This window comes from Gymnoscopelus microlampas, assembly GCF_963454915.1.
Source record: "Gymnoscopelus microlampas genome assembly, chromosome: 13".
In the NCBI taxonomy this organism is placed as follows: Eukaryota; Metazoa; Chordata; class Actinopteri; order Myctophiformes; family Myctophidae; genus Gymnoscopelus; species Gymnoscopelus microlampas.
The window spans coordinates 40,566,204-40,593,456 of NC_139950.1; the positions used below are offsets into that span (position 1 = coordinate 40,566,204).

General features: G+C 40.2%; 1 protein-coding gene across 4 annotated transcripts in view; it reads left to right on the forward strand.

The window, feature by feature from the left end:
* Nucleotides 1–1,751: 1,751 nt before the first annotated feature.
* lyst (lysosomal trafficking regulator) overlaps nt 1,752–27,253 on the forward strand; it is a 90,686-nt gene continuing 65,184 nt past the window's right edge. For 2 of the 4 annotated variants that reach the window (XM_084077280.1, XM_084077281.1), the window contains exons 1-5: nt 1,752–1,833; nt 3,761–4,121; nt 15,412–15,503; nt 20,850–21,048; nt 26,956–27,046. In XM_084077280.1, coding sequence (XP_083933406.1) covers nt 4,005–4,121; nt 15,412–15,503; nt 20,850–21,048; nt 26,956–27,046 — 499 coding nt within the window. In that variant the 5' untranslated portion in view covers nt 1,752–1,833; nt 3,761–4,004. Of the gene's footprint in view, nt 1,834–3,760; nt 4,122–12,130; nt 12,224–12,550; nt 12,694–15,411; nt 15,504–20,849; nt 21,049–26,955; nt 27,047–27,253 lie in introns of those variants that run through there. The other 2 variants (XM_084077283.1, XM_084077282.1) reach the window with 2 other exon arrangements.

Here is a 27,253-nt window from a genome sequence, read left to right on the forward strand (position 1 = left end):
CAAGCCTCTTTTTTCCCCCTACATACCGTCTTTGCAATTTTCTCAGTTGGCCAAACTTTGTCCGGACAAATATATGTCTGGTGCTTGTCTAAAGAGGAGATGAAGCTTTGAGCATTTCTCCTCACTATAGTGGAGAGCAGGTGCAGGTAGGTTTGCCTGAACGAGCATGCACACTGCCTGCAACACACTGCCTGCACATTATGCTCATCTATAACAGTGTTTTCCACAACACTGGAACAGGACCCATGCATATTTGGGTTGACCCATTTTATCGTGAGTTTGGTCGTGAGACTTTTTTTCCTCTTTTTTTTGTCTGCAGAAATAACAAAAATATTAAGATAAAACTTTATTCAAGAGAATTTCAGAACATGTCTAAAACTATTAATATATAAATATAAATGTAAAAAATAAATGTAAGAAATAGTGAAATGAGCATAACTAGATCTGGCTATTTTCACAATTATAAGTCTGGGTCTCAGGTTTACAACAGCATTATTTGGGGATTAGGGAATGCCTACTGATTAGGTTGGTCCTTCACAGAGCACCATGGAGCAAGAGGAGCTTGAAAATGAACAAAGACAAATTCTTTCATTTTGGGAATGGCATTATAGGCACATGACATTATGCAACACATTGTGAGCTTATAGATCGGCTATTTTATATATTCTTTTTAATAGGGTTTAAGTGGTTAATAATCACTTCTGGTTGCTTACTGATAATCATTCCATCACCTTTCATGAAAATCCAGCCATCCATTCTTTTCATCCAATTTTCATTTATAACATATGTTGCACAGTTATACACATCCACTCATATACACACATATATGCTTACACAAGCACAGATATAAAACAATATGATTACTGTTTATTTTCCCTACAAAATATACTGTTCACAGTTTCCCTTCAAGTAAGGCCAATGGTCCCAGTTTCTATAGTATTCATGTATGGTTCCCAGAGCTGGATAGAATCATTCAGTTTACCCCAAGCTATGTATGTTAATCTTTCCCAACCAATACAGTTCATACGCTCCCTTTACCAAACATTGGAGCATCCATGGTTTTCCAGTACAGTGCAATATGTCTCTCCTGGCTTGAAAAAGTCCCAGGAGAGTCTGGTTTGTTGTCTGTAAAAGGTATTTAGGGTTTATTCCAAACACACACAGTTTTACTTTAAACATCTCCAAACAGGCATTTTGTGTAATCTCCAAATATTTAGTACAGACATCCGGGATATTAGCCAATATGATAAAGTTTGACAGATTAAACAGATGCACCAGGCACCAAAAATAGCAGATCTACAACTTAAGCTGAAGAATGCTTCGCATCATGGCACTTTGTAGATTTGCTATTTTCGGTGCATGATGCAGTCACATGACAAAGTATAAATTACACATTAAGTAATTACAAGCATAAGTACATTATAAGTATTGACAGTTAACGTGGTTAAATGTCTGATATTCCAACACACACTGATGATGATAGTGCTGTCAAACAAGTCTGAAGCTATCTATGAAATCTATGAAAAAGTCTAATCTGCAACACAATTCTATAACAATATAGTGGGGGGGGGGGGGGGGGTCCCTGCTTCATCTCTCTCAGCTAAGGGGTCCTTGGGCTGAAAAACGTGGAAGACCCCTGGGTATGGAGTAGCTCTGTGGACCAGAGCTAGGTATGGAGCATATGGAGTATGAATTAGTGGGAGGAGTTAGAAAGGGGGCGGTGCAAGTTTGACAGGGATCAAATGACACACAGCAGCACTTGCTGCTGCCTGACAGACACTGGCTAACGGTAACGGATAGCAGCTTTAATGACACTGGGGTCGCAATAATAAGGTATGTGGACACAGAGAGAGAAAGAGTATGTCAGTCAGATGTATATGCAGTGTTTTGATGATGGCTGTGTGTCAGTGTCTCTGTGTTTTAAGTTTGTATGTGTGTTGTGTTGGCGCTCCTTTCAGCTACACAAACAGTTGTGACAGCAGCCAGATGCGATGCATACTCGTGTCATGTATCTCTCAGATACAGGACACTCACACACTTTAAACTGCTTTTATTTAGACATGTTATTTGGATAATGTTGGACTGCAATGCTGCTGATATTATATGGATGTTGGGGTGTTCATTATTATTAGACGTTGTCGCTTGCTTGCCTGTTATATTCTGTGTAACCCCGCCAGCTGTCAAAGGAGGAACAGTAGACGTATTTGGACTTCCTTTTGGGCTCTTTCAAAATATTGACATTTTTATGGGTCACGAGATAAATTTCAAAATTATGATTTCAAAAATTAAAAAAATCCCCAAAATGCAACATTTTTTATGAATTGAAAACAAATTCAATGATTTTTCAGAAGAATTTCATGAATAATAATAATTTTTAAAAAATCCATAACTCAGAAAACAAATGTTTAAGAAGTAGTGAAAATAGCCGATCTAAGCTCACAGCAGTTAAGCGACACCTTGTGAGCTTGTAGATCTGCTATTTTCACTAGTTTGGGTACTGGGCATTTCTCTTTTGAGTCTTGGCTCTTGAGCTAAAAGGTTTGGGAGCCACTGTGTTGGAGAGTTTCAAAATATGCCACAGCTTGGCTTGACACAGATCACATTTCTGTAGGGTTTTTTGCCAGATAAATTATGAATCCCTCTAAATAATCCAATACATAGTAGGCCTAATGCTGGTTTGGTGCCTGTATGTGTCATGATATTCTTTCCTTGAAATATAGGTCTCAAGTGTTAAATAGCTTTAGCAATGCAAGAGAGTTTGTTCAGTAACAGGGGTGTCACTGTCTCCCCATCTCTCCAGCTCTCTAGTAAACAGTAAATACATTTTCAGGTCACAATACCAAGTATATATATATATATATATATATATATATATATATATATATATATATATATATATATATATATATATATATACACAAGTGTGTGTATATATATAAGTACAACAGTCTCAAGCACTTTTATTTCAAGGACCCAGGCAGGGACCCACATAAGAGAGGATTTTGACGGCTCTAGCAGTGATTCTCAACCATTTTAATTTCAAGGACCCTTCAGTTTGACATGCATTAGGCTAAGGACACCCATTTAATGGCATTTCTAACTCTGGGACCCCAATTTGTATTGTAAAATCTATGTTAATTTAACTCTAAGAGTGTACAAATGGAACCAAATGGACCCGTTAGGGTCCATTTGGTTCCATTTGTATACTCTCAGAGTTACAGACCCATAAGGGTCCAGTTGGTTCCTAACTATCCATCATTTAGCTTGGGACCCCCTGGAACCCCCTCAAGGACCCCTGGGGGTCCCCGAACCCCACTTTGAGAACCAATGCTATAGTAGGCCTACTTGATTAAATGTACTTAGTCACTTTACACCACTGGATTTCAGAGACTTGGGTTCTTCATAATAATATGCTGTATGTCTGAAGCATTTATTTTGAAGGCAGAAGTACTCAATCGGAAGTTGCGTTGCTTCACTCTACGGGCAGCTAGTCTCGCCAGATGCTAACTAGCTGTAGCTTCACACAATATGCTGGTGTGTTTGGACTGTTCTCTGTGTGTCAATGCGACAGGAGGAGGACTGTCAAACTTGTTTGCATGACGGATCAGTTATAACTTATTTCTAAGGAGGAGTCGGACTCTAAATGTGCACTAATTCTGTGTTGGTAAGAGTCAGAGTTGTATGTTTGTATGCTTTTGTCAGCAGCACCACTGTCCTTTTTTGATAGCCTCTCGCATTCATGTTTATCATTTCTCTGCAGAAGGAGCCCAATATAAAAGTGGCAGAACAACAACAACCCTCGCGTTTGGAAAACATGGATCTGCTATGAATGACTTTATAAGTGGAGGCTTTCGACTTTGCATCCGTGGCCACTTTTTTTTGGCCAATTGGAGCCTGGAGGACTGGGAAGGATACCAATTAAAAAGGAGCACTTTTTTAATTCGTGACTTCTTTCTTGCCATCCATCCCCTGTGTGGTTTGAGTCCTGAGTCCTGAGCAAAGACATGGCTAGTCCTAGACCCAGTCCTAGTCCTAGTCCTGGTCCACATCCACACCTGGCTGAGCTGTCATTCGCATGGGAGAAGTACATGGACTGTCGACTGCAGGGAGCAGAACTACAGGTAAGAACTCTACATCACTGTGGTTGTTCTCAAACTTTTTCATGTCAAGAACCCCCAAATTGACACATTATTATTATTATTAGCCCACGGACCCCCATTTGAAAACATATGGCAAGGACCCCCCCCCCCCTCATAAGAGAAGATTTTTATTGAAGTACAATGATTCTCAAACATTTTTATCTCAAGGACCCCCCCAGTTTGATATGCATGTCTGCCACGTCCCCTTATTTCATATGACATTTTGATCCCTTGGACCCTAATCTACACTGTAGTATCGTCTGTGTTCATTTAACTCTGAGAGTATACAATTGGAACCAAATGGACCTGTTAGGCTCCATTTGGTTCCATTTCTGTACTCTCAGAGTTACAGACACACCAGGTTCCATTTTGTTCCTATTCATAACTGTCAATGATTTTGGCTGGGAACCCCCTCAAGGACCCCTGGGGGTTCCCGGACCCCACTTTGAGAACCACTGCTCTAACAAGACACGTGACACAATGCAGGATTCATCATGCACCTGCCTGTGTGTGTGTATGTATATGTGTGTGTGTGTGTGTGTGTATATGTATATGTATATATATATATATATATATATATATATATATATATATATGTATATGTGTGTGTATATACACCAGGTGTTATTATTTGGTCCATGTAACTTTTCATTTTAAGGATAAATTGGTTGTCATTGTACTGTCAAAATGGTCAGGTTTCTGTTTTCAGAAATTAAAAATAGCAGTGTCAGTGTAAAGTAAACTGTGCTCCAGGTGTATTATGCAAAATTGATGAGTAAATAAAGAGAGAAACCTTGTGACAGGACATAGTTGCTGTGCTCTTTCATCAGTGGATAAGTGTTGACGTGCAGATGAATCCACAGTCAAACATAAGACGAAACTGAGCTGCCAGCTCAGTTTCGTCTTATGTTTTACTGTGTGGGTTTATCTGCGTTCAGTCTAACTGCTGTACACTGTGCATCACAGGCACAATCACTACAATCTAGAGAAAGACATAGTTGATATAATGTTGAACGTTCCACTAATGTTGGCTCCATCCGTGACCTCACCTATGTAACTCATACCAAGCTATACACTGATATATCTCTTATATAGAAAAGGAAGGCCTGGGTTCACTGCATTTAGAATTAATACCAGTGAATTGAAGAATGTATAAGGCAACAATAAGTTGTGTGTGTGTGTGTGTGTGTGTGTGTGTGTGTGTGTGTGTGTGTGTGTGTGTGTGTGTGTGTGTGTGTGTGTGTGTGTGTGTGTGTGTGTGTGTGTGTATGTAATCAATGGTATGGTTATGTTAGACTGACTGATGCATGCCGTGCAAGGATGAGTTTGACTTACAGTAACAGCAAAGTAGATGAAGCAGGTTTCAAACACGGATTTCACTTTATTAATGTAGGTCTGTGAGTGTGGGTCTTCCCCCCCCCCCCCCCCCCCCCCCCCCACACATCAATCTCTAGGCAGAATGTTCCGTAATCCCCGGCCGTCAGGCTGTTGCAGTCCCCTGCCTCCCTCCATCCCCCCTGGCCCTCTGTTCTCTCTCCCTGTGTGAACTAACAGCAGTCGGATCACGAGACACAGATTAGGATCGCACTGCAGATCCGCCGGTGATGTGTCCTCCACACATTGATGTGTTTTAGTCTACCCTCTACCCTCACACTCCACATGCAAAGGCCTATATGTGTGTGCATAATATACTGTATACTCTCACGCACTCTCTCTATATACCGTATGTATGTACTGTATATATGTATGTGTATATAAATATATTTATCACGCACGCACGCACACACACATAGTGTGTTCATGTGTAATTTGCTTTGTGACACAAGTTTAGGAATGGTAGTACTCACAGTTTTTAGTTCCATGGTAGTCTCGCGTAGCCAGACCCCACAGAAAATGAAAAACAGCGACCTCTGCTTTTCTGATATTCTGTGGAGTCTGGCAGGAGTATAATGTTAGACTAGAGCGCAGGGAAACACCGGTTTCATGTCTGCCTATAGCGCATCACTTCCGGTTGGTGCGACCATGTTTTCATTCCCACTAACAATATTTCTACACGGAACACTAACACCACTTCTCCCAGAGAACATGGATGGTTTTGGTTATAAGCCCACTTGTTTCTATGATGAAAGAGTAATTTAAAATGTGAATATCTTTCCGTGGTTTTGTCCGCTCCGAGGACGCTATTGTTAAATTAGTTTCGGCTAGTTTCGAGGGGGGGAGGGTGGATCATGGTGGATGGACACGTGAATCCCGCCCACTACATTTGATTGGGTAAAGCGCGGCCCACTTCCTGATCTGAAGGCACGCCCACTTTTAGCCAATGCGCACTGGTTAGGACGAACCGCTCCGACAGATTCCACCGCAGGTCGGAATCTGTTCTTGAGAGATTAGTTCCATGGTAATGGCAATGCTTCCACCATACAAAGCTAGCAGGCAGCACTAGGCTTTCATTGTCTTTCTACTAATAATACCTTATGGATATATATTTGGGACAACATGTATAGAGAGACCCTTCTTTCAGAATAATTATACATGTGCGTTTTTGCTTGCTGTCACTATTGATCTGCGCTCTCCTTGTTCTGCTGGTCCCTTTATGTAGTCGGATGGGGACACACTGTGACAAGTTGTTGCGCTCACACATGGATGCTGTGACCATTGCACTGTTTGCAGACACTATTTCCTGTTTCAGCTCCTTCTGTCAATCGCATCAGTGAATACCATTTAACCCATTCAATCCACGAACGCATCTACAAATGTCTTCTAAATAATATCTCTGGTTCTCAAACTTTTTCATGTCAAGGACCCCCAAAATGATATGTATTTGGTCGCGGACCCCCATCTCAAAATATTTTGTTCCAGGGACCCCCACAAGGAAAGATTTGAGTTACAAGTGTTGGCTTTAAAAAAAGATATATTCAAAGATTTGCGCAAATCTTCATGATTTAAAAAAAATAGTAATCTACAAGCTCATAGCGCGGCACTCGTGCCGCGCTATGAGCTTGTATATCTGCTATTTCTGAATAGCCAAAGTATAAAAATAATGGCTATAACTAAAATCTGAAATCAGTTTTTTTAAAATGGTGAAATAAATAGCCGATCTCCAAGCTCTATTTTAAAAACGAAAATAGAAAATCTTTGAAAGTTTGCCTAATTATAGAGACGCCAGGAGGTTAATGTCGGCATAATGACCAAACAGCAGAGCAGCAGCAGCACCCTGACCCCACTGGCTTTCTAGGCTTACTGTTGGATGCAGTATACTCTGTCAATTTAGCTGAATGGTTATCTGGCTTGGAGCCCAGTGTTTCTCTTATAATTATACAGGCCTGGAGGGCCACCGGGCCAACAAGAACCCGCATCAGGCCAGCAAAACCCGCCCTTGTTATGCCCAAAAACAATATGCCACATACTGTAGTGCCATTCATTTAGAAATTGCTAATCATTTGAGCTTGGCCGGGAGCTTATTATTATGTAATAAATGCAACATACTCTCCTTGTGATCAGTTTGTTTTAAGTCTTGCCTACACGGAACAAAAATGTTAACATAACGTAAATATAAATTAAAGACTGCATGCTGTGCCCTCCCACGGTCCCACCGCATCATTATGCCATCCTGTGTGCCACGTCTAGGTTTTTTTTTCCAGTACGCACAACAAGCCTGAGATACACTGGAGCTCAGCTAATGCACCCATGCTGTGTTTACTTTTACTTTGAGCTGACAGGATGTTTCAAAACACTAGAGTGAAGCGTTTGGCACACATTTCTTGGTTCGTGTTCGTGTTTTTAGGGCTTCTTGTATCCTAGTGAGTTTCAAGTAATTCATTGTCAAATGACATTGAGTCCATGGCATTTTTATTTGAGTAAATCAAGGACTGGTTGAACAGCTAAGCTTTTTGTGTAAAACTGAACAATGAAGACATCATCTTACTGACAGCACCATCCTCTGCCCGCTGAATGAGCGGACTAACCTTGTAAGTAATATTCTGTAGTTTAGTCTAAAAGCTTTTCATTTATTTTACAGCTCATCAGAGTGTCAGTTTCAAATAAAACTGTCTCTCACTTTGAACCTTACCGTGTAGCCTTGGATCTAGCCTCAACGTATTTCCCTCAAACATTTAGTCATTAGGTTGCTAATCTTCTGTTTTAGGTGTCTGCTTTACATTCCTTCTGTAAATCTATGTTTAAAGCAGATTTGACTGTTTGAACAAGGTATGTAGCCTTGCATAACCAGCCTAAACTCTCATGAGCTCAGAAAGCAAAATTTGTGGGCTGGCTTTGATCGGTATTTGGGGATACAGAGGAAAGACCGATGATGGCATTCTTTAACGTTCAAGCATCTTGCCATATAAATATAAACTTTATTTATATAGCACTTTTCAAAAACAGGTTTACAAAGTGCTTCACATACAATACATAAACAGGAAATATAAAGGCAATTCAATGATGGAAATTTAGAAACAAAGGAACAATACAAAAATAATAAGACCAAAAATAAGAGTGAAAGCAGAAACTAGCTGACCATTCCTCCTAGCCAAAAGCCATTCTATAGTAATGAGTTTTTAAAAGACTTTTAAAAGTGGACACTGAAGTTGCCTGTCTAATTTGCAGCGGAAGTTGGTTCCACAGAAATGGAGCCCTAGCAGCGAATGCCCTGTCACCTTCCGTCACAAGCCTTGTCTGGGGGGGGGGGGGGGGGGGGGGTCAAGTAAAAGTTTGTCTGCTGATCTAAGATCAGTGGGTATGTGAGGAGACAGGAGGTCAAAAATATAAATAGGAGCAAGTCCGTTCAGTGTTTTAAAAACAAACAATGACATTTTAAAGTCAATTCTGGACGGCATCTAGTTTATGCATCCACAAAGTTGATTATTGCGAACGCGGAAGGAGGCGCCTCCGCCCAAGTGGAGCCTACTTTGAAACTCGGCTCGGCTTGTGTCTCTGTCTGTCTGTCTGTGTGCAGTATGTGTGCAGCCGCGCCCCCATGTCACTCACGCTCTCATTGGCTGCCCCCATGTGACTCACGCTCTCATTGCCTGCATGCACTACAGTGTGGCTGAAATTCGCCTGTGCCCCTGGGTGTCTTACACTTACACTCCTCTGAGAAAAATATAGCAGCGACAGTCAAAAATAACACATCTACAAGCATCTACACGAGTTCATCTATTGGGATATCTAAGAATTCCATGTAATTTGTGCATATTTCAGGCCGGATGGCAAGTAATTGCTCATTCCTTTCTATTCTTCTTATTGTTATTTTCGAGCTGCGTTCGCTTCCAGCGTTCGCGCGTCTTACTTGTTTAAGTCCTAGTTATTTCTTGCAAATTAGTTGCAAATACAAAAAAAAAAGTTCTAAGTAAGAAACTACTTACAGTATGTTTAAGTTGTTGATACAATAACAGAGAATACATGGTCCCTACACCTTTTGCTGAATTCACCATGACATGGGTGGCTGAGTTTTGTGTGAAAATTGAGGGCTATGGTCCATGCATGAAGACCGTGCAGTCAGGCTCTTGTCTTGTGATCATCACTCAATTTTTGATGCATGCGGCTGATAATATTTCAGTGTTATCCATGTGCTGCTGTATTTTATGAAAATCATAAGTCTGTGACAGACTGTAACGGCTCACTGGCTCACCACAGGACATGTCCACACATCAGCTTTTATTGTTCAATCCTTAATTTGAACCCTGTCCTTCAGGTCGCTCTTGCTCTGTCCCAATTGACTTCATCATGAATAATTCATCTGACTGTCTGTGTACCTCTCGGAGTCACATTTCCCAACTCTGCTCTGTCCAAGTTCTTTTCCAACCAGAGGTTTATTGTGGGCACAAGTCTGATCTGCAACACAAACCCCCTTTGTCCAGTCCACTATGTAAGAGACTCCAAGAGAGTCCAGTCCACTATGGAAGGGAATCCAAGAGAGTTAGTTATGTTGTTGAATTTTTGTTGGAGGGGAAAAAACAGTCACTAATTGCTTTTCCCTGGAAACGGCAGCACGGGAGAGTAAAAGTCATGCATTTTAATTTCCTGCTTAAATTGCTCATGCTTCATCGAGCCTTACTACTGTTGAGCGCAACAGTGTGGACAAATGACACAAACATGCTTTGTGGCGTTTACTGGATATCTACTGTAATCTGTGTCACAAATACTAGTCTATAAAAAATACAAAATAAAGTCTTATTTGTGGAGTTGTTTGCGTGTGTGTCTGTGGAACATTTCTTCAGATTGTGAGGAAATGTGGAACGTTAGGGGCTCCTCATGACGCTCATCACCCAAATGTCAAATTAGATCAACGAGGACCTCAACCGGAAAAATGTTACATAAGCACCCTGTCCCCTGTCTGTCTCACGAGGACAGGATCAACATCGCAGCTTCCCCTGCCTCTGTCCAGTTGTGGCTTTACCTAATGACCCATGAAGGCTCGGGAGGGAGAGAAGTCTGTAGTGTAGTGGGTGACTCAGCCGCCGACTCATGACCAGAACGCTCATGATCAACATTGTGGATCAAGAACTATATAAAAGCAGCATAAAATTAAAGTCACAGCTATCACAATGATGAGCGTTTTGAGGAACCTTGAAATCACACTCAGGCTTTGAAATCCACGTCCTCTTTGAGTTGCAGCTGATGTTTAGGATGACCACAGAAGAAAAAACCTGAACTAGTAAATAAACAAGCTTTTTATTTGTTTAGACTTTTAATTAAATAAATGTATTTAATTGTGCGATTCATGTGTAAACTGTTTATTGTATATATTCAATCCCCAGGCACTGGCAGCAGTGGCTAGCCCTTGACCTCGTACAGCAAACAATTTAACATATGATATTACAGGAAATTAGAACGATGTGATTGTATTACTCACCACATGATTAGATTTGTGCATTATAAGGCCTGTCCTATAGTCCTAAGTGTGTGGAAGATGAATAATAAAGTAAACTTTTCCACAAACACAGAGCGGTGTCACACCTCCTCCTCCTTTTTTCCTGGCAGTTTTCCTTTTTATTAAATGGGAAGAATTTTTAAAGTCTGTGCACTAACTGGCTGTACCGTCCACCAGGCACCCGGTCCCTGATCAGTTATTTGAAAGAAAATGATTAGGAAAGTGATTTTTCCACACAGAAGGTCGCTTTTGTACTTTCAGCTGAATTCATACAGAGGTGAGAATGTAGGCGCTATAAGTCAAATTTGGAGACGTCTAGTTTGAGGATACATTTGGAATTTACATGTTGGCTGGGTACACGTAAGGGCTCCTTCCCAAACTAGGGATGTGCAAAATAATTTAAGAAAAGTGTGATGGCCATTATGTGTGTGTGTGTGTGTGTGGTGGAGGAGGGGGGGGCGGTGTATTGCTTCATGCAACAATCATCATACATGCAAAGGTCATGTACATACCTGCTACTACACATGCTATCTCTATATATGTACGGTACATACATATTCTTTATTTTGTATCCGTTTCTATCCTGTTTTTCTTTTCTCTCCTGCTCTTATTCTACCTCTATGCTCTGTCTTCTCACAAAAAGTACTAACTACTAAATGATTTACACCTGTAAACCTGTGAAAAAGTTGGTTCTGAGATGATGAAATGTCACATCCGGTGTGAACCCAACAAGAACAAAGTGACGTATTTCCTGTGATTCCAGCTACGTGATTATTTTTATCACGTCCGGTGCGAACGCACCTTAAGGTGTTCAGGATGTCATAACAGAATATCAAAGCACTTACTCACTTACAGAATCTGGTCTTGGAGCACTGTGAGGAGTTGATTAGCGTACTACGCTCTATTAATCAGTATTGGCAATCTCTCCGTTGTCAAATCTCACCAAACCCTTGGCTGTGGTTCGTGTGAGAACACAGTACTATGAGATTAGAGCCTCAGAGGGAAAAAAACACCTCACTGCTTGAGTGTTATCTCTAACCACTTAGTTTCACTTTTACTTTGTGTAAGGAGAAAACACGGTCATTGTGGCATTTATTTCAGGCAGTGAGTCAACAACTTCAGTTGAGATCCAGCAGGTACGCTGACTGCAAAAGGGAATACATAGCTTATCGCTGAATATAAGACTTTTTTTCCTTTTCGTTTCTACAAATAGGTAAGAAGATTATTTTTAAGCTATCAGGTTTATTAGGTAAGAAGATTATTTAATTTTTAAGCAATCAAGTTTATTTCAAGTGATGCTTATTCATTAATCCACTCACAAAGTAGATCCATTAAGATCTATCTATTCTGCAAACCGCTCCCCTTCCTTTACCTTTTTATTGTCATCTGATGTACCGTAACATTCATTTCTCTCACCTGTTATGTTCTTATCAAGCTTCCATGTTTTGCCCCTGTCCTCTCGTCTCTTCTCATCCATGCATTTCTCTTTCTCTTCCCCCCTCCCCCCTCCCCTTCCTGTCTCCTGTGTGATCTTGTCCAGCCCCCTGGTGTGCAGTGACCCTCCCTCTCCCTCCCTTGAGGTAAACTCACTGCTGAAACCAGGGGGGTGGGGGGGCGGGGTTCCCTCAGCTGCTGAAGCCCCACCCTCTCTGCCCCCCTCCTCCCTCCTGCCCACTGACTCTGGTGAGTGTGTGGCTGTCTCTCTCTCTCTGCACACTGTACTGTCTGTCTGTCACTGCTCTGCATCACAACTATTGTCATCCACTGTAAGAAGTTTTGGGATGCATGTCATGCAAATCGTCGGACAGAAAACCTTGCATCTCCTCACATTTCCTCTTTTTATGGTGTTTTTTTCGCTCATAAATTCTACTAGATTTAAGATTTTATTGTTACATCCTGTTTACAAGTAGGCTACATAAGAGTAAAATTATTTTGTTCTGGTTACTCAAACATTGTTGCAGGTAGCAATGATAAACATAAAACAAATGCCCTATTGTTTACTTTGTTGTATGACAGCGTTGTGAAAAAGTAGGGAAAATAGCGTATCTGTCTGGGTTTTATGATTATTTAACCAATGAAAAGTATTTACAAGAGCTTGTGACTAAATAATATCTACATTGGATCCATTGGAAGCTCAACGCATGCAGGTTCTTTTATTCGGTTTTCTGAAAAGTAACAGTTTTACTTATGTAAGGTTTCCACCCCAACGATATGTAAAATGCATCGTAGTTGGTAATCCTGGTTGGTAATATTACTGGGTGTCTGTAGTTGTTTGAACTAGGCAAATACACCAAAGAAAAAGCACACACACTCACACAAAGCCTGTATAAAACTCATTTGGATGTATTGATTTTACAGCCCAACGCTAACTCTGAATTGCCATACAAACACAGGAAATCAAATTAGTGGATCTTCCACTGTGGTTACACAGAGGAAGGAAGCTGACTCACTCACTCACTCAACTGCTAAACAGTTTCAATATTAGAGTTCAGTTGTGCCCCTACTCTACTGTACATTATGACATTTGGCAGCCAATGGCAAGCTTTGACTTAAACTGAAAGTGGGGAATGAGAGTACTTGTAACCAGTACTTGTAACCACACGAAAAGTGAGAAAATACAGAAAATGTCATGGACAAGTATGTGCACTTCTGCAAAATGAGAGGGTTGCACTTACACATGATGCTTTCTGTTCAGTGAAGAATTATACCTACCTATGTGGATACATTTCAGATCTTTTTATACAGAAATTAACAGATTTATTTTATAGATTGCTTAGTGTTCTGTGATTTTCTAATACAAAAAAAAAACTAAACTAAACTAAATGCTATAATGCTATAAAATAAATAAACCTACAAACAAATACAGATATCATTGTACAGTAAGATGAAGACATGATAGTGCCAAAGATGAGCACACTTTGTTTTTAGTGTGCTACATTGTAAATGTAATACTGTGAATTTGTGTTAAATTATATCAATGAGTCAATAAATGTTTTTTTGCAGTCCTCTGGGAAATATTTTGCCCTTGGTGTCTGCATTGAGTGTAACTCTACTTTTTTTGCTTTGTTTTTACTTTGCATTATTTTAAAATGTTGTTTTGCAGCCTGCCTTGACTGATCGGGTCTCACATTAGTTTTTAGATTTTCGTTATCTATTCCATGTAATGTGCCTGGTAGTATTTGCTATCTCGTCTTCGGCTTTGTGACCCAGACAGACAGTGCAGACGGATCAGTGAGGGAGTGGCGTGGGGTTGAATGAATCCAGTCAGTGGTGTCAGATTAGCAGTGACACAGAGCTAGCCCCTCAGTAGATCCTCCTGTCGAGCATACATCTACAGGGATAAGGGGAAGGGATGGATGGACAAGGGGCTTGTGGAGATCCCATTATGCCTGGGAAGGTATTAACATATCCCCACAGTAACGACATTGCACTTAAAGGGCTTTTCCCCAACATTCAGGGAAGGCCCTAACTAAGCATGTGTTTGTGGTGGGGCAGTTTTGTGTGTGTGTGTGTGTGTGTGTGTGTGTGTGTGTGTGTGTGTGTGTGATCAAGAAATTAAGGACAAACTTGGATCAGTAGCTTGGGGTCAGTAGATTTTTACCATTGTTTTATTATCCTTCTAGATCTCAGAAGGGCTAAGAATCGATAACCTGCTATCATAATTTTGATTTCACATTTGAAATATCGCTCGAGGTCTAGAAAGATGATGGTGAGCTTACTAAGTCTAGAAAATAAATTGTAATATTTGTATGTCTTTTCCTCTTGAGTTATTTGTATATATGAGAGAGAGAGAGCTGGTTTGTGGGAGTATGTGTGCGTGAGTGAATGATGTTTCCACATAATTAAGTTATCATTAGTTGTTATTCCTGTTAGAGCCCAACCGATGCCGTATTATTATTTGGTCTAATAGCGATTCCTATTTTGGAGAGTCTTAAACCACAGTTAGCAATGGTTTGACTTATATTTTGTCAAAAAGTGCTACATTTTCTGATCAATTTGAAAAACTTAAAAAAGATTTGATTAAAGTTTCTATTTGAGAATAGAATAGATTTTTTTTATTTTTAGAATATCTTTTAACTCACTTTTTATTTAACCGCTTAAGTCAAGCTCACAACGTGTTTTTAGATTGGCTAATTGAAAACCTTTGAAAATATTCACCTATAATGAAAAAAAAAATAGGGTCACCAGGATCATCAGCTGCATGATTGCTGATACCGATGTCGTCTAAAGTCAAATAATGGCTGACATATCTGCCAAACCGATGCAGTATATGGATCTGTTTAATCCCTGTGTACACTGTGTATTTGGTTCTATGACATACTCGAAAAGAAATGCAATTTCATAGATTTTTCTGCTACTCCTTGTGTAACATCTTATCCGTGTTTCCTTGTCTCTCATCAGGTCAGCTTGCAGTGTCTGGAGAATTTTCTCTGTCTCTTCCACTGCGTGCGGCAGCTCCACGGCCATGGCAGTAAGGACGCTCTGAAGTTCTGGTAGGTGTTCACTTCAATTGATACGTTAGGGACCTCTCTGCTCTGTAAGGTTATTTATAAAGCACTTTAGAACTTTATTACACAGTGCAGTAGAAAAATACAAGAGAGCCCAAGCCCTATTTTTTTTAATGTTTTGAAATATCTTGAAAGAACTACTGGTTCTACAGTACATGCACTAACTGTTTGAGCCACCAGAGTGCCTGGGACCTCTTTAACAAGGCACATGGGTAGATCTCACTTTTGGCTTACTGTGGGTTTAATTATGAATTGATTCTTTGACTGACAGCTCTATGAATCCGCACACTAGGTACAATAAAAGCTAAATATCAAAGTGAGATCAGCTTGTTGGACAAAGGTATATAAGCTTTAGCCAAGTCACCTGTGCTACTGGAGACCAGTTGGTTTTCCTTTGAAAAGAAATCCAACTTATCTCACTTTGATATTTAGCCTTTATTGTACCTAGTGTGCAGATTCATAGAACTGTCAGTCAAAGAATCAATTAATAATAACCCACAGTAAGCCAAAAGAGAGATCTACCCATGTGCCTTGTTAAAGAGGTCCCAGTATACTACATTAAAGAATATTATTTTATTTTGTAAAGGTTTAAAAACTGCATGCAAATATCATTCAATGGACAGGTTTTCCAGAGGAGCCAATTTCTAAGAGAGGAAGATGCAAATGCTGTACATTTGTAAATAGCAGATGTACAAGATAAACAATGTGTCAAGAATCACGATGCAACACATTATGAGCTTGTTTGGCTGTTTTCACCCTTTTCTCTTCTTTTCTTTAAGCCATTTTGCAATAGGGGCTATATGGCTATTTGGGGGTCCTTGGTATTTAGTTTGGGAACCCCTGGTATAGAGCATAAATAATTTATGCCAGACTCCAGGATACACACACCCTTCAGTTATTTAATTATTTTGAAAGGATGTGCTCAAGGATGTACGCAAGATCAATAGGGTGACGGCAATCGTTTCAGCTTGTCCGGTTAGAACAATGGTCAGAGTGGGATCTGGTTGGGTTGATGTCTGTTAAAAACAGTTAAAAACCTTAGGCAGAGTCTGGTGATGTATCTTGGTGAGATATCTCGATGATGATAACGGGAAGATACTAATCCTGTTATTCTAATCACTATTTGGTGAAGGATCTACTTCCTGCTATTCTAGTTGGCAGCTGATTGAATTCTGTACTTCTAGACCCTATACAACTGGTTGTTCCTTTGGATGGGGTAGTGATCTACAGTATCTTCTATGGCATCCGTTAACCCAGGACTCTCTCAACGATACTTTGAGACTGCGATGAAGGATCCGCCTGTAAGGATACGCTAATATATCACAAGGTGACATCATCGCACGCAATATGGTAATGTCATCTGTCTGTTTAGATTGGGTGTTCAGTACGGTGTCTAATGAAGAACGGGGGTAGGTGCGGGATGGTCTGATCTTTTGTAGAGTTTTGAACTTTAATAGTCCATGTTGCACCTTAGCCATAATGATGTCTATTAAGGAAGTGCAATGCTTCATGCATGCAGTATGTTTCATTGCTTGGAGTAGCACAGAGATCAACAGAGAAAGTGTAGCTCTGTAGAAGAGAGATTCCTTGGTGTGATTGCCTTTTAATCAGCATCTTATCTGTTTGTGATTATTGCACATCAGAGTGTGCTGCAGGTGTCCATGTGTTTTGAATCTTGTGAGGTATTATTCTATTAAATATTTACAGAACATCGCCTTCCAAAATATTTTCATGCGCAAAATATGTTCCTAGTCTGCTGCCTTCCTTTGGTGTTTGTCTGCATATTACATTTTTCAAGTGATATATTTCTCAAAAACCTCATTAGCTGATCAAGTGTGTGGTTGAGACTCTAGGCGTAGCACGGCTATTTGAATGATCAAAGCATATCTGTTGATAGTGGTTTGTGTGGGTGGCTCATGAAAGATTCTAAGGACAACACACACCCTAGTTCTACCTTTTAAGCGGGCACCAGATAACTTTCTACTAGTTTCATTTGTCAGAACATGGGAGCATACTATGAGTATTAGTTGTGGTCACAGTGTTGCCCAACATTGAACACAATGCAGCCTGCTTAAAACTCAGTTCACCTTTTTACCAAACATCTCTTTAGTTGTATGTCTGTCCCACAACTTTCTCACCCATTTCCATAAAGTGTCCAGAAATCTAATCTAAATATGTAAGAGGGATTAAAATAATGTCATGAATCGATTCATGTAGGGATACATACACAGAAACATGTAGCTTTGCTGCTATGGGGTAGCATGTCTAAGCCTCTTAGCTGTGCCTCTGAACTATTTTAAGTATGAACTGTGAACAAAAAGATGTGCATTCAATTCAAGCATGTAGGACATATTTTGTAAAGTGAAAAGAATGTGTACGATTGAAAGGATGCACTCGTATTGAAGTTAAAGTCAATATCTTTATTGTCTAGATGGTGCTACCGTAACTATTTTACACTTAGCTTAGTATTGGCGCTATGGGTTTCTGAGTCAGAGTTGTATTGGCGTAACTTCCACAATAAATACATTTTTTTGCAGTATTTCTTGGTCTATTTATAGAAGTTATACAAATGTGTTTGTTGACTGGGAATCTGGTGTCACATACTCAGATCCACAAATGATAACAAAACTATGGAATCAATATGCATCAAAAAATGTAATAATTTCAAATGGACCTGATGCAGAAGATGAGATGAAGTGAACATGAGTGTCAGTGTGGGTGGTTTGGTGAGTGTGTTGAAGAAGTGAGGATGAGAGGAGGTCATCAGATATGTGTATTCAAAATTGTCGACAACTGTGGATTCATTGGCACTGTATATGTATTCACATTTGCAGTCAGGAGCCATGCTTCTGTTGAGATCTCGGATATCATCCTATGGTATGGTTTTCAGGGTCCTTGAGTTTATCACCGGAAGTCTCCATAAAAGGAAGAACTTGCACCTTACTACAGCCCTAGCACTTGTTTTTAAGCTGCCTAGCAGACGTGGGTGTCCCATATTTCATGGAAAACCTATTGTGGTGGTGGTTGTGGTTGAGTGTCGAGGTCTTACAGAGGGCAATGGGGGCTTGTCCATGTATGCCTGAGGCCAGTCCCAGTTACCATGTGACATCACATGCTTTCATGTGATACGCTGATCAGCTCCAAATCTGGAAAGCTTCCATTTGAAATTCCAATTTAATGGAATTTGCGCTGCAGAACAGAAAATGCAGTCATCGCTCCTGTGAGGAGGTATGCGGACACAGCCAGTAGAGCTACAGTTACACTTGGACTGTGCACAGCAAGATGAATGGAATAAAAGTGCTGGAGGTTCCAATAATTGGTGAGATGATGATAACCGTAATATAGAGGAACTATAGTTAGAAATGTGTTTTGTGATTTATGGCCTTGTGAGGGGAATGGATGCATATTGATAAGTTTATACTGTGTACCATATCTTTATTATTGCTGTTACACTGGCAATGACATTAGGCTTATTCTATTGTAGGAAGGCTTGTATATCTTTAAGAGCATTAGGCAATGCCAGAGATGTATTGTGTGTTTATTTTTAGTAGCAACTGTGTGACTTGGGTAGATTTTTTTGTAATAAAGCCAAGGTGAGTGTGTAACCAAACCAGTTGAATGGGGAGGTGACTGAGGCATGTGTAACACATGATTATGTTTCAAATACTGTAAGTCTTTGCTTGGATGGTTTAGCTAGTGAAGTGCTAGTGTATCAATGTGACCAAAATGTTTACACTTTATGAGGAATGGATAAATAAACACTGAGGATGAGGATTGTACTGTACTGTATACAGTACATGCCATTAGTAAATTCAGGACTTTGTTTTTCTTTTGACATTCTGAATACCATACATTATATTATTAACAAAATATAGGCTGCAGTCATTTCTGGCTTGGCCTACATGATTGGTATAAGATTGGTGTCAGGTTCTTTATGTAGTCTTGTGGAGTGGAGTCTACTTTGCCTTAGTATTCTAAATGTCGTCGCTGTTGAGTTGAAACCTCACATGTCCAAAACCATTCCTTACATTTTTTCTTTCTTTTAAATGGTGAAAATAGCCGATCTACAAGCTCGCAACGCGTAGATCGGCTATTTTCACTACTATTGTGCGACACTCTTGTATGACGAAGTAGGACATAAATGTACAAATATGGCGATACAATGTTTCTGCCCGACAGCGACGATATACTCTAAAACTATTTGTGTACTTATTGGTGTCCTAGCATTTCCAAAACATTGGCCGTGGTGCATCAAGCGTAATTATTTTCACATGGTCCAACTTTGCAGATTTCTAAATGAACTAAATGAAATGGGCTGTGGAACACTGGGTCGTTTGCAGGACATTTGGGAGGATCATTTCTGTTGATTTGAATGATGAATCCCAGCATTGAGCCAAGTTTCATGCTCATAATGTACGTCAGAAGAATAACACAATTTAAATGCAATTTTGCTTAATTTCCAATTTGCATGTAATTCAATATCATTGGAACAGTGCACTTGTTTTCTCTTTTTTTGTCCCTGGGGTCTTGCAAGAGACCCTCATTCCATTTGTTTTGTCCAATATTGCCTATACTGACATTTTGCCAAGTTTTTGTAGTTTGACTGCAAGAATAGGTGGTGCATCCTCTTGATGACAACTAACAGCATAATATAGACAAATAGTAGAATTATGTTTATGTATTTAAAAGTACAGTATTGTAAGTGATTACAATACTGTACTTTTAAGGGGGTCGGTCGGTCGGTCTGTCCCACTTTTCCTCTGCACACGCGTCATGCGAAGTCCGGCCATTCAGATTTCAACCACTAGGGGTCTGGCAGTGCTCCGAGGAGCACTTTTTCTAGTTGTTAAGTAGCTCTATATTCTGATAGTTACTATATATATATTACTATAGAGTGTTTGTTCAGTAATGGGGGTCTCCCCATCTTTCCAGCTCTTCAGTAAATAAAATACATTTTCACGTCAGGATACCAATCGCAGTGGTATCGGATTACTATCTGAATCTAGAGCTATAACCTTTTAATAATAAACTTGAAGCAGAAAAAACATAATTTTGAATTGGTAACTTCCTTATTGATTTCTTTCATCACAAAGAACAATTAAGGCAATATCTGTACTGGGGAGAGATTTCTCTCTCTCCATATCTTTACTTTACTAATTTTGAGTAAATGAATGTGAACGTAATACATTTATTAGCAAATCTTGCTCAGCAATTTGAGTGCTTTCCAGCATTTGAAAACATTTCCCTCACTCTATTTTTCTAGTTTTCTGTAGTTTTCTGTAGTTCTGATATTGTGTGTTCTGTTTTTCATTCTCAACTTTTTTTTTATAGCTCAGACATGAGTGGTGCCAGCAACACTCTGGCGAGGGAGTTCCTGACTGACGTACATCAGCTATGCAGCGCGGTGGCACAGAGGGCAGAGACGCGAGAGGAGGATGAGGAGGAGAGTCACATGGTGGCCCTGGGCGAGTACCTGGTCAGGGGGCGGGGCTTCTTGTTGCTCAGCACCCTGGACTCCATCATTGACCAGGTCAGATGTAGTTGTGATTTAGTCGCAATTTTAATTGTGTTTTTGTCATCGAATTAAAGTTACATTTACGTTTACATTTTAGGCTCACAATGACTGGTACCAATAATCAAAATAATGTACTCTGGCCAAAACAGGCCATGCATTGAATGATTTTATACTTTCAAAAATTGACCAAAAAATAGAGAAAATGTACAACTTAGGCATATAGCAGACGCTCTTATCCAGTGCGTCTTACAATAAACAAGGTAAATAATCGCATAAATAGTCAATCTAACACCATATGTTGTGATCAGTACAAGTTCACAACGGTTCACTTTGCGACGAGCGGCGACCTTGAAGATCGGCTATTCTTGATTTTTTTCCGCAAGTTATCTTTCAACAGATGAATTTATACAGATGAATGGAAACGATTATTCAAAATAATTGCAATTACTCAACTAACAGGCGATTTTGTAATCATTTTGACAGGCCTTGTCAGATGCTCCAGAAATCTGAACTACTATGGCAGGTCTATGGCGTAGTTCCTTTTACAGTCTTCTGTCTTGGTGCTCTGTCAAACTGTGTATTCAAATAGGCTACTGTACTGAAGTCCCGAGCTAAATGTGTTCTACTGCAGCAGCACCAGGGCTGCTGCTGCAGTAAATTTAAAAAACGCAAAGAAAATTCATTTTGTGAGTGCGGGCTGTTCCTTAAGACTGCTGTCAAACAGTCCTTGGGAACAGAACAGATAAGTCATTTATAATCTGAGGAGAAATTATGCCGATGCTTAATAAGTCCTAGTGGCTGTAATAATAAGACGAGGTATAACTGAAGTCAGTTAGAGATCTTGCATTGTTTTGTTGTTCATCTTTTTACAGCACCTCCATTGCTGTAGTATTTTCCATGGACTGTTTCAATGCCTGCTAAGCTATCTGAAAGACTATGCATGGCAATCATTCAAGCTTAACACATTGATTCTTTACACTTAATGGTCTTATGCACATTAAAGGGATGGTTTACATAAGGTTACATTTTCAACATTCAACCCGAGATACCACTTAAACCCTACATGCTTCGTTGACTGATGTCCCCCAGGGCTTTGTCTATACATATGGCCCACTCCTTTTTTTTCCCCTCTACACCAAATCTCTTTGCCGAAAAATAGATCTACAAGACAAAAAACGCGTCACGTTGTAGTGCTTTGTGAGCTTGTAGACCTGTTATTTTTGCAGAATATTTGCCTATTATGACATGCTCGGAAAAGGGAGGCTAAGGGGTTAATGTGGATAATGCATTTATTTCCTTCTTGCTAACTGGTACAGTGGCTAGTCTTTGCTTTGGGGAATTTACTCCTGGGACAGATGCCAACAGTTCCAGTTAACATGATACAAAGCTACAGTATTAGTGACTGTCCTGACCAGACAAGGCTACCTCACATGCAAAAGGAGGTGATAGACAGGCTGTGGCCATCTGTGCAAACATTGACCTTTGCACCAAATACAGTTAGCTAGGGCTGGGTAAATATATTGATATTATATCGATATCGTGACATGAGACTTGATATTGTGTGGAAATCTGGATATTGTCATATCTTGATATGGCATAAGTGTTGTCTTTTCCTGGTTTTATCACTTGAGCCCTATTTTATGCTTTTAAAACAAAACTAAAAAACTGTCCACAAGCTCTGTAAGCATTGTGAGCTTGTTTTGAAAAAGATTGTCACTATACGATATTATCGTCTCGATATCGAGGTATTTTGTCCGTGTCAACCAGCCTTACTGTTAGCTTTGCTTGGTTTGGTTTTTGTTACAAAATCTTATATACACTTTGAAGGGGTAATGTACAAATCATTGGTGTGCACTGTGATAATCAAAGCACAAGGCACATTTGTTTTTCTTCCATAATGGCAACATTCTTTTGTACATATACTGTACAGTATTTGTACTCGTTTTGGCCATGATATTAACGGGAATCAAAACAACTACGTGGGGCAAAAAGGCAGCCATTCCATTTCTTAGCGTTCATTTCTATTCGTCCGTCTGTGACATTGTGTTGTAAGCATGCTATTTAGGTGACCATTTTAACTGGTAGGCATGGGTTCATCCACAGAGGCAGGTATTGTTCCACGTCTTAATTGGGGACAGGCTCTGACTGACCCCAGTGTTACGCAGACAGATCTCTGTCTACACACTGACACTGACGCCTCGGTCTACACAGCTTCACCAGCACACACCAAAGCCAGTGTGCGCAGCCTGCTTTTAGGGCTGCAACCCCCCATTATCTTCTTAGTGATTATTCTATTGATTACTTTTTCTTATTAATCAAATGATTAAGAAACATTAAGAAGCTAGTTGATTATGTAATCGACTAAATTGATTAGTCTGGTAACTCTGGTTATTCACTTAAACCCTTTTTAGTTGAATTAACTGTTGCACAACTAAAAGACATGGGTCTAACCATGCCAATTAGCTTGTACATTTTGGTATAAATCTGAGTCTGATTCGATCAGACAGAGGTACTGTAAGGAAGATGGATGTTTTGGCGAGGAATCAGTCCTGCTGCCTGCCAGCCAGCATTGATCAGCACTTAAAAGGCTATATTGTATACACTGTATAATTAATTCTAAGTGGTCATTTAACTCTGAGAGTGTACAAATGTAACCACATTTGGTTACATTTGTGCACACATGGATTAATGAGTACTGAGGATTTTTACAGTGTAGCCTCCAGGGGGAAACATGCACCTTCGACCATCAAGTGTTATTGAATTTGACCCTGTGAGCTTAAAACAAAATGGAGGGAAAGAGAAAAGACATCTTAATTTTCCTCAGATCTGATGCCAAGGCTTAAACCTGCTGTCTCTAAGGGTTTTCATTATCTCTCAAACTTTGTTAGACATAAATAAATTATGCTGTATCTGCTGGATATTATGGCAGTACAAGTTGTATGACTGAAATATATGTGAATCAAAATGACTGAGTTTGTCTTTCGATTTCTGAAACAATCTTTTAGGAGGGAATCTTGCTTGCTTATCTTATATACAGTAACTTGTGTCGTCTTTTCTGGCCAAAAAGTCTCCATTAACGTGAACAAAATATGTCACCTTCTGACAGAGCGGGGGCTGCATTATTGGATGGAGAATTTGTAATTTCATAGATTTAATTCAGTTTGTCAATGAAACTCCCACATGGCCAAGAATTGTATATACTTTATCTCTGGTAATGTCACTTATTGGCCGTCCACAGATTGAGCTGAGAGACATTATGCTCTGTTTCAAAGTGTACACTTCAGTGGAGAAGCTTAATGTATTTATGTAGAGCTGAATTCGCACAAAGCTCCAGTTATGTGTCATTACAGCTGTGATTTGAATAGAGGGTTAGTCCTTTGTACAGTGTCAACTAAAGTATTAGTGTCAGTTCACTTTAAATTGAAACTATAAATAACAAAAAACTCATTCGGGTGAGGATCTTTCATTGCATAAGATATGAGTGGAAAGAAAATCATTTGCCATAATGATCTCACTTACAGTAATAGTCTGCTATCCTCACAAGGGATTACTTTCTCCTTTCCTCATCTGTGGACCACTATTATATAATTGTGTTATCTATTGTATATTGCAGAGCACACATAGATGGATGGACATGCATAATCCACGCTGTACATTTCAGCTGCATTAAAAAGCGTGAATTCACATGCTCATGATGAGTGAGCTTGTTAGGGTTTTAGTCCAGGGTTCATGCCATTGTGGTGATGAATCCTTGCTTCCTGTCTGGCAGCCATGTGTCTGACCAACTGCTGGCTGTGATTGGATGACTAACTTAGGAACGTCTGTCTTTTTATGCTTTCCCGTCAGTAAGGGGTGACATGGCACTTCATCACTTCATCAGCCTCGCACAGTAAACTCCGGAGTGTTAATTTAATTTGGAACGTGTCAAAATGGTACTGCATGGGAACATCTTTCTACTCCCGAGTTCTGTTTCATTTATACTCTTGTCGCACAATGGTGTCCTGTACCGAAAATAGCCAGTCATCTACAAACTCAAGCTCGTAAATTGGCTATTTTCAGCGTGGGACGCCATCATACGACAAGTATAAATTAGGCTTCAAAAGAGCACTCTGGATTTGACTGTGTATCAAACACTTCTAGGTACTTGTGGTCATGGAGAAGCAGCTGGTACCATATTACATTTGAATAGACACACATTTTGCTCATATAAATTGAACTGTATGTCATGGAATACATGATGATTAGCACATTGTGTGCCTCGTGGTGACGGCACTCTTCCAGATAATTTATTTTGGACCCTGCTAATGTACACAATTTAAACCTGGCTGAAACTGTTCTTTGTACATGAATCCTGAACTAACAGTCAACTGATTAGCCATGACGCACGATTCATCATCGTTGGATTAATTTGCAATGTGTGTTATGTGTGATTGCAGGACATACGTTATGGCGATTGTGCTGTCCAAGTAAAGTTTATTTTTAATTCACACGTGAAGGAACAAATTGTCTCTCCCTTGTGAGGAATGCCCTGGACCACAGCGGGGTCCTGAAGGACTTAGAAGTTGATTCAGGGAAGCGCTGTGTCATGTAGATGTTACATTGCCCACACATGCTCGCTGACACTGGTCTGACATTTGCATATGGGGTAAATCCAGGAAACCATATCATTTGTGTCAGCTGCAAGGTTCACAGAAGGCCAGGAAAGTGACAGAAACTTGTCTCTCTTTTTTTATCGTATGGTCCGGAGGAGATCTGGAAAATGATAATTAAGACGTTTCTTTGTTTGTTTGTTTTATTTTTTAAAGCTCAATCCATAACTTTTATGTCCTACCCATAGAGTTAGAAATATTAGAGAGGGCACTGGATATCCCTTCCCATCCACTTGCATTGAATTGCTCACCCATGCGCATGGGCCGAAATCACCCCTTCTTGCGGGTTGTGAAATTTGATGGGCGGGCCTTATTTGGGGCTTCTGCGACGCGTTTTGCGTCACCTCTGTGACGCGTTTTGCGTCACAGAGGTGCGCAAGCTCGTGAGTCGAGCCCATTGGTCTAAACCGTTTTCGCTCGTTCATGTACAGTGGCCCCAGCCGTTTTTAGCTGCAGTACCTATGAATGAACAGCATGTCCGTTGCGCTTCAATGCAACCTCTGGGTTCTGGGGGCTTGGTCCTACCTGAGATTCAACCCCGGAAATTAGTCCTGCTCTTCCAAGTAGTCGTCCCTGCTTGGTCAGGGGGAGATGTTTCACTGTGAGCTTCAGGCTGTGCTAATTGTCAACCAGTAGGTTTCCCACCCCAACACTCTAAATGTCTCAATGGAATACAGATTGATTCAAATGTTTTATTCATTAAAATAGGTTCCCGATTGCAGCTTTATACAAACATGTTTTATGATGTACTCTCTTAGACAAATGTTAATCATTTTGACCCCCAGCATCCATATTCTGGGGGGAATATAAGCCAAAAAGAACAGATCTATAAGCTCACAGCGCGTCCCAAAACTACGCGTTGTTAACTTGTGGATCAGCAATTTTTGGCGAAGAGATTTGGTGTAGACGTGAAAGAAGTATAGAGGGTTAAAAGGTTAAAATGACTGATGTGTCCTAGATGGAGGTAACAAAACACTAAGTGAAGTTTGCGTTGTAAACTGTCTGGTGTCTGGGGCCTGTAAACAGTCAAATTCCTCAGTGTTAATTTAACTCTGAGCGTATACAAGTGGAACCAAATGGATCCATTTGGTTCCATTTGCATACTCCCAAGAGTTAGAGCGTGTGTGCTGAGTGGGAGTGGCGCGGCGTGACGTGGGAGTGTGACTAGAGAGTCAAACAGGGGGTATGGGAGGGAAAGGGTGTGTGTAAGTGTGTGCGTGTGTGTGTGGGCATTCTAGAGATAACGTCAGCATGTTTTGAACCCACTCTTCAGGAGCTGACCTGCAGGGAGGAGCTGCTTACCTTGCTGCTGTCTCTGCTCCCGCTGGTGTGGAAGATCCCCGTACAGGAGGAGAAAGCCCCAGGTAAATACGCTCCGCCGACAACACACAACTCTGTTATCAAAAATAGCTCGATCTGCAAGCTCACAAGCCGTGTCGCAACGCTTGGAGATGGAGATTTTCGATGTTTAGCCGACAGAATGTTTTAAAAGAATGTGTTCAGTACATGGGGTGTCTTCTGTGATGAACATACTGTTACAGTGGCTCATAACATGAGCACTGCATCCCAGA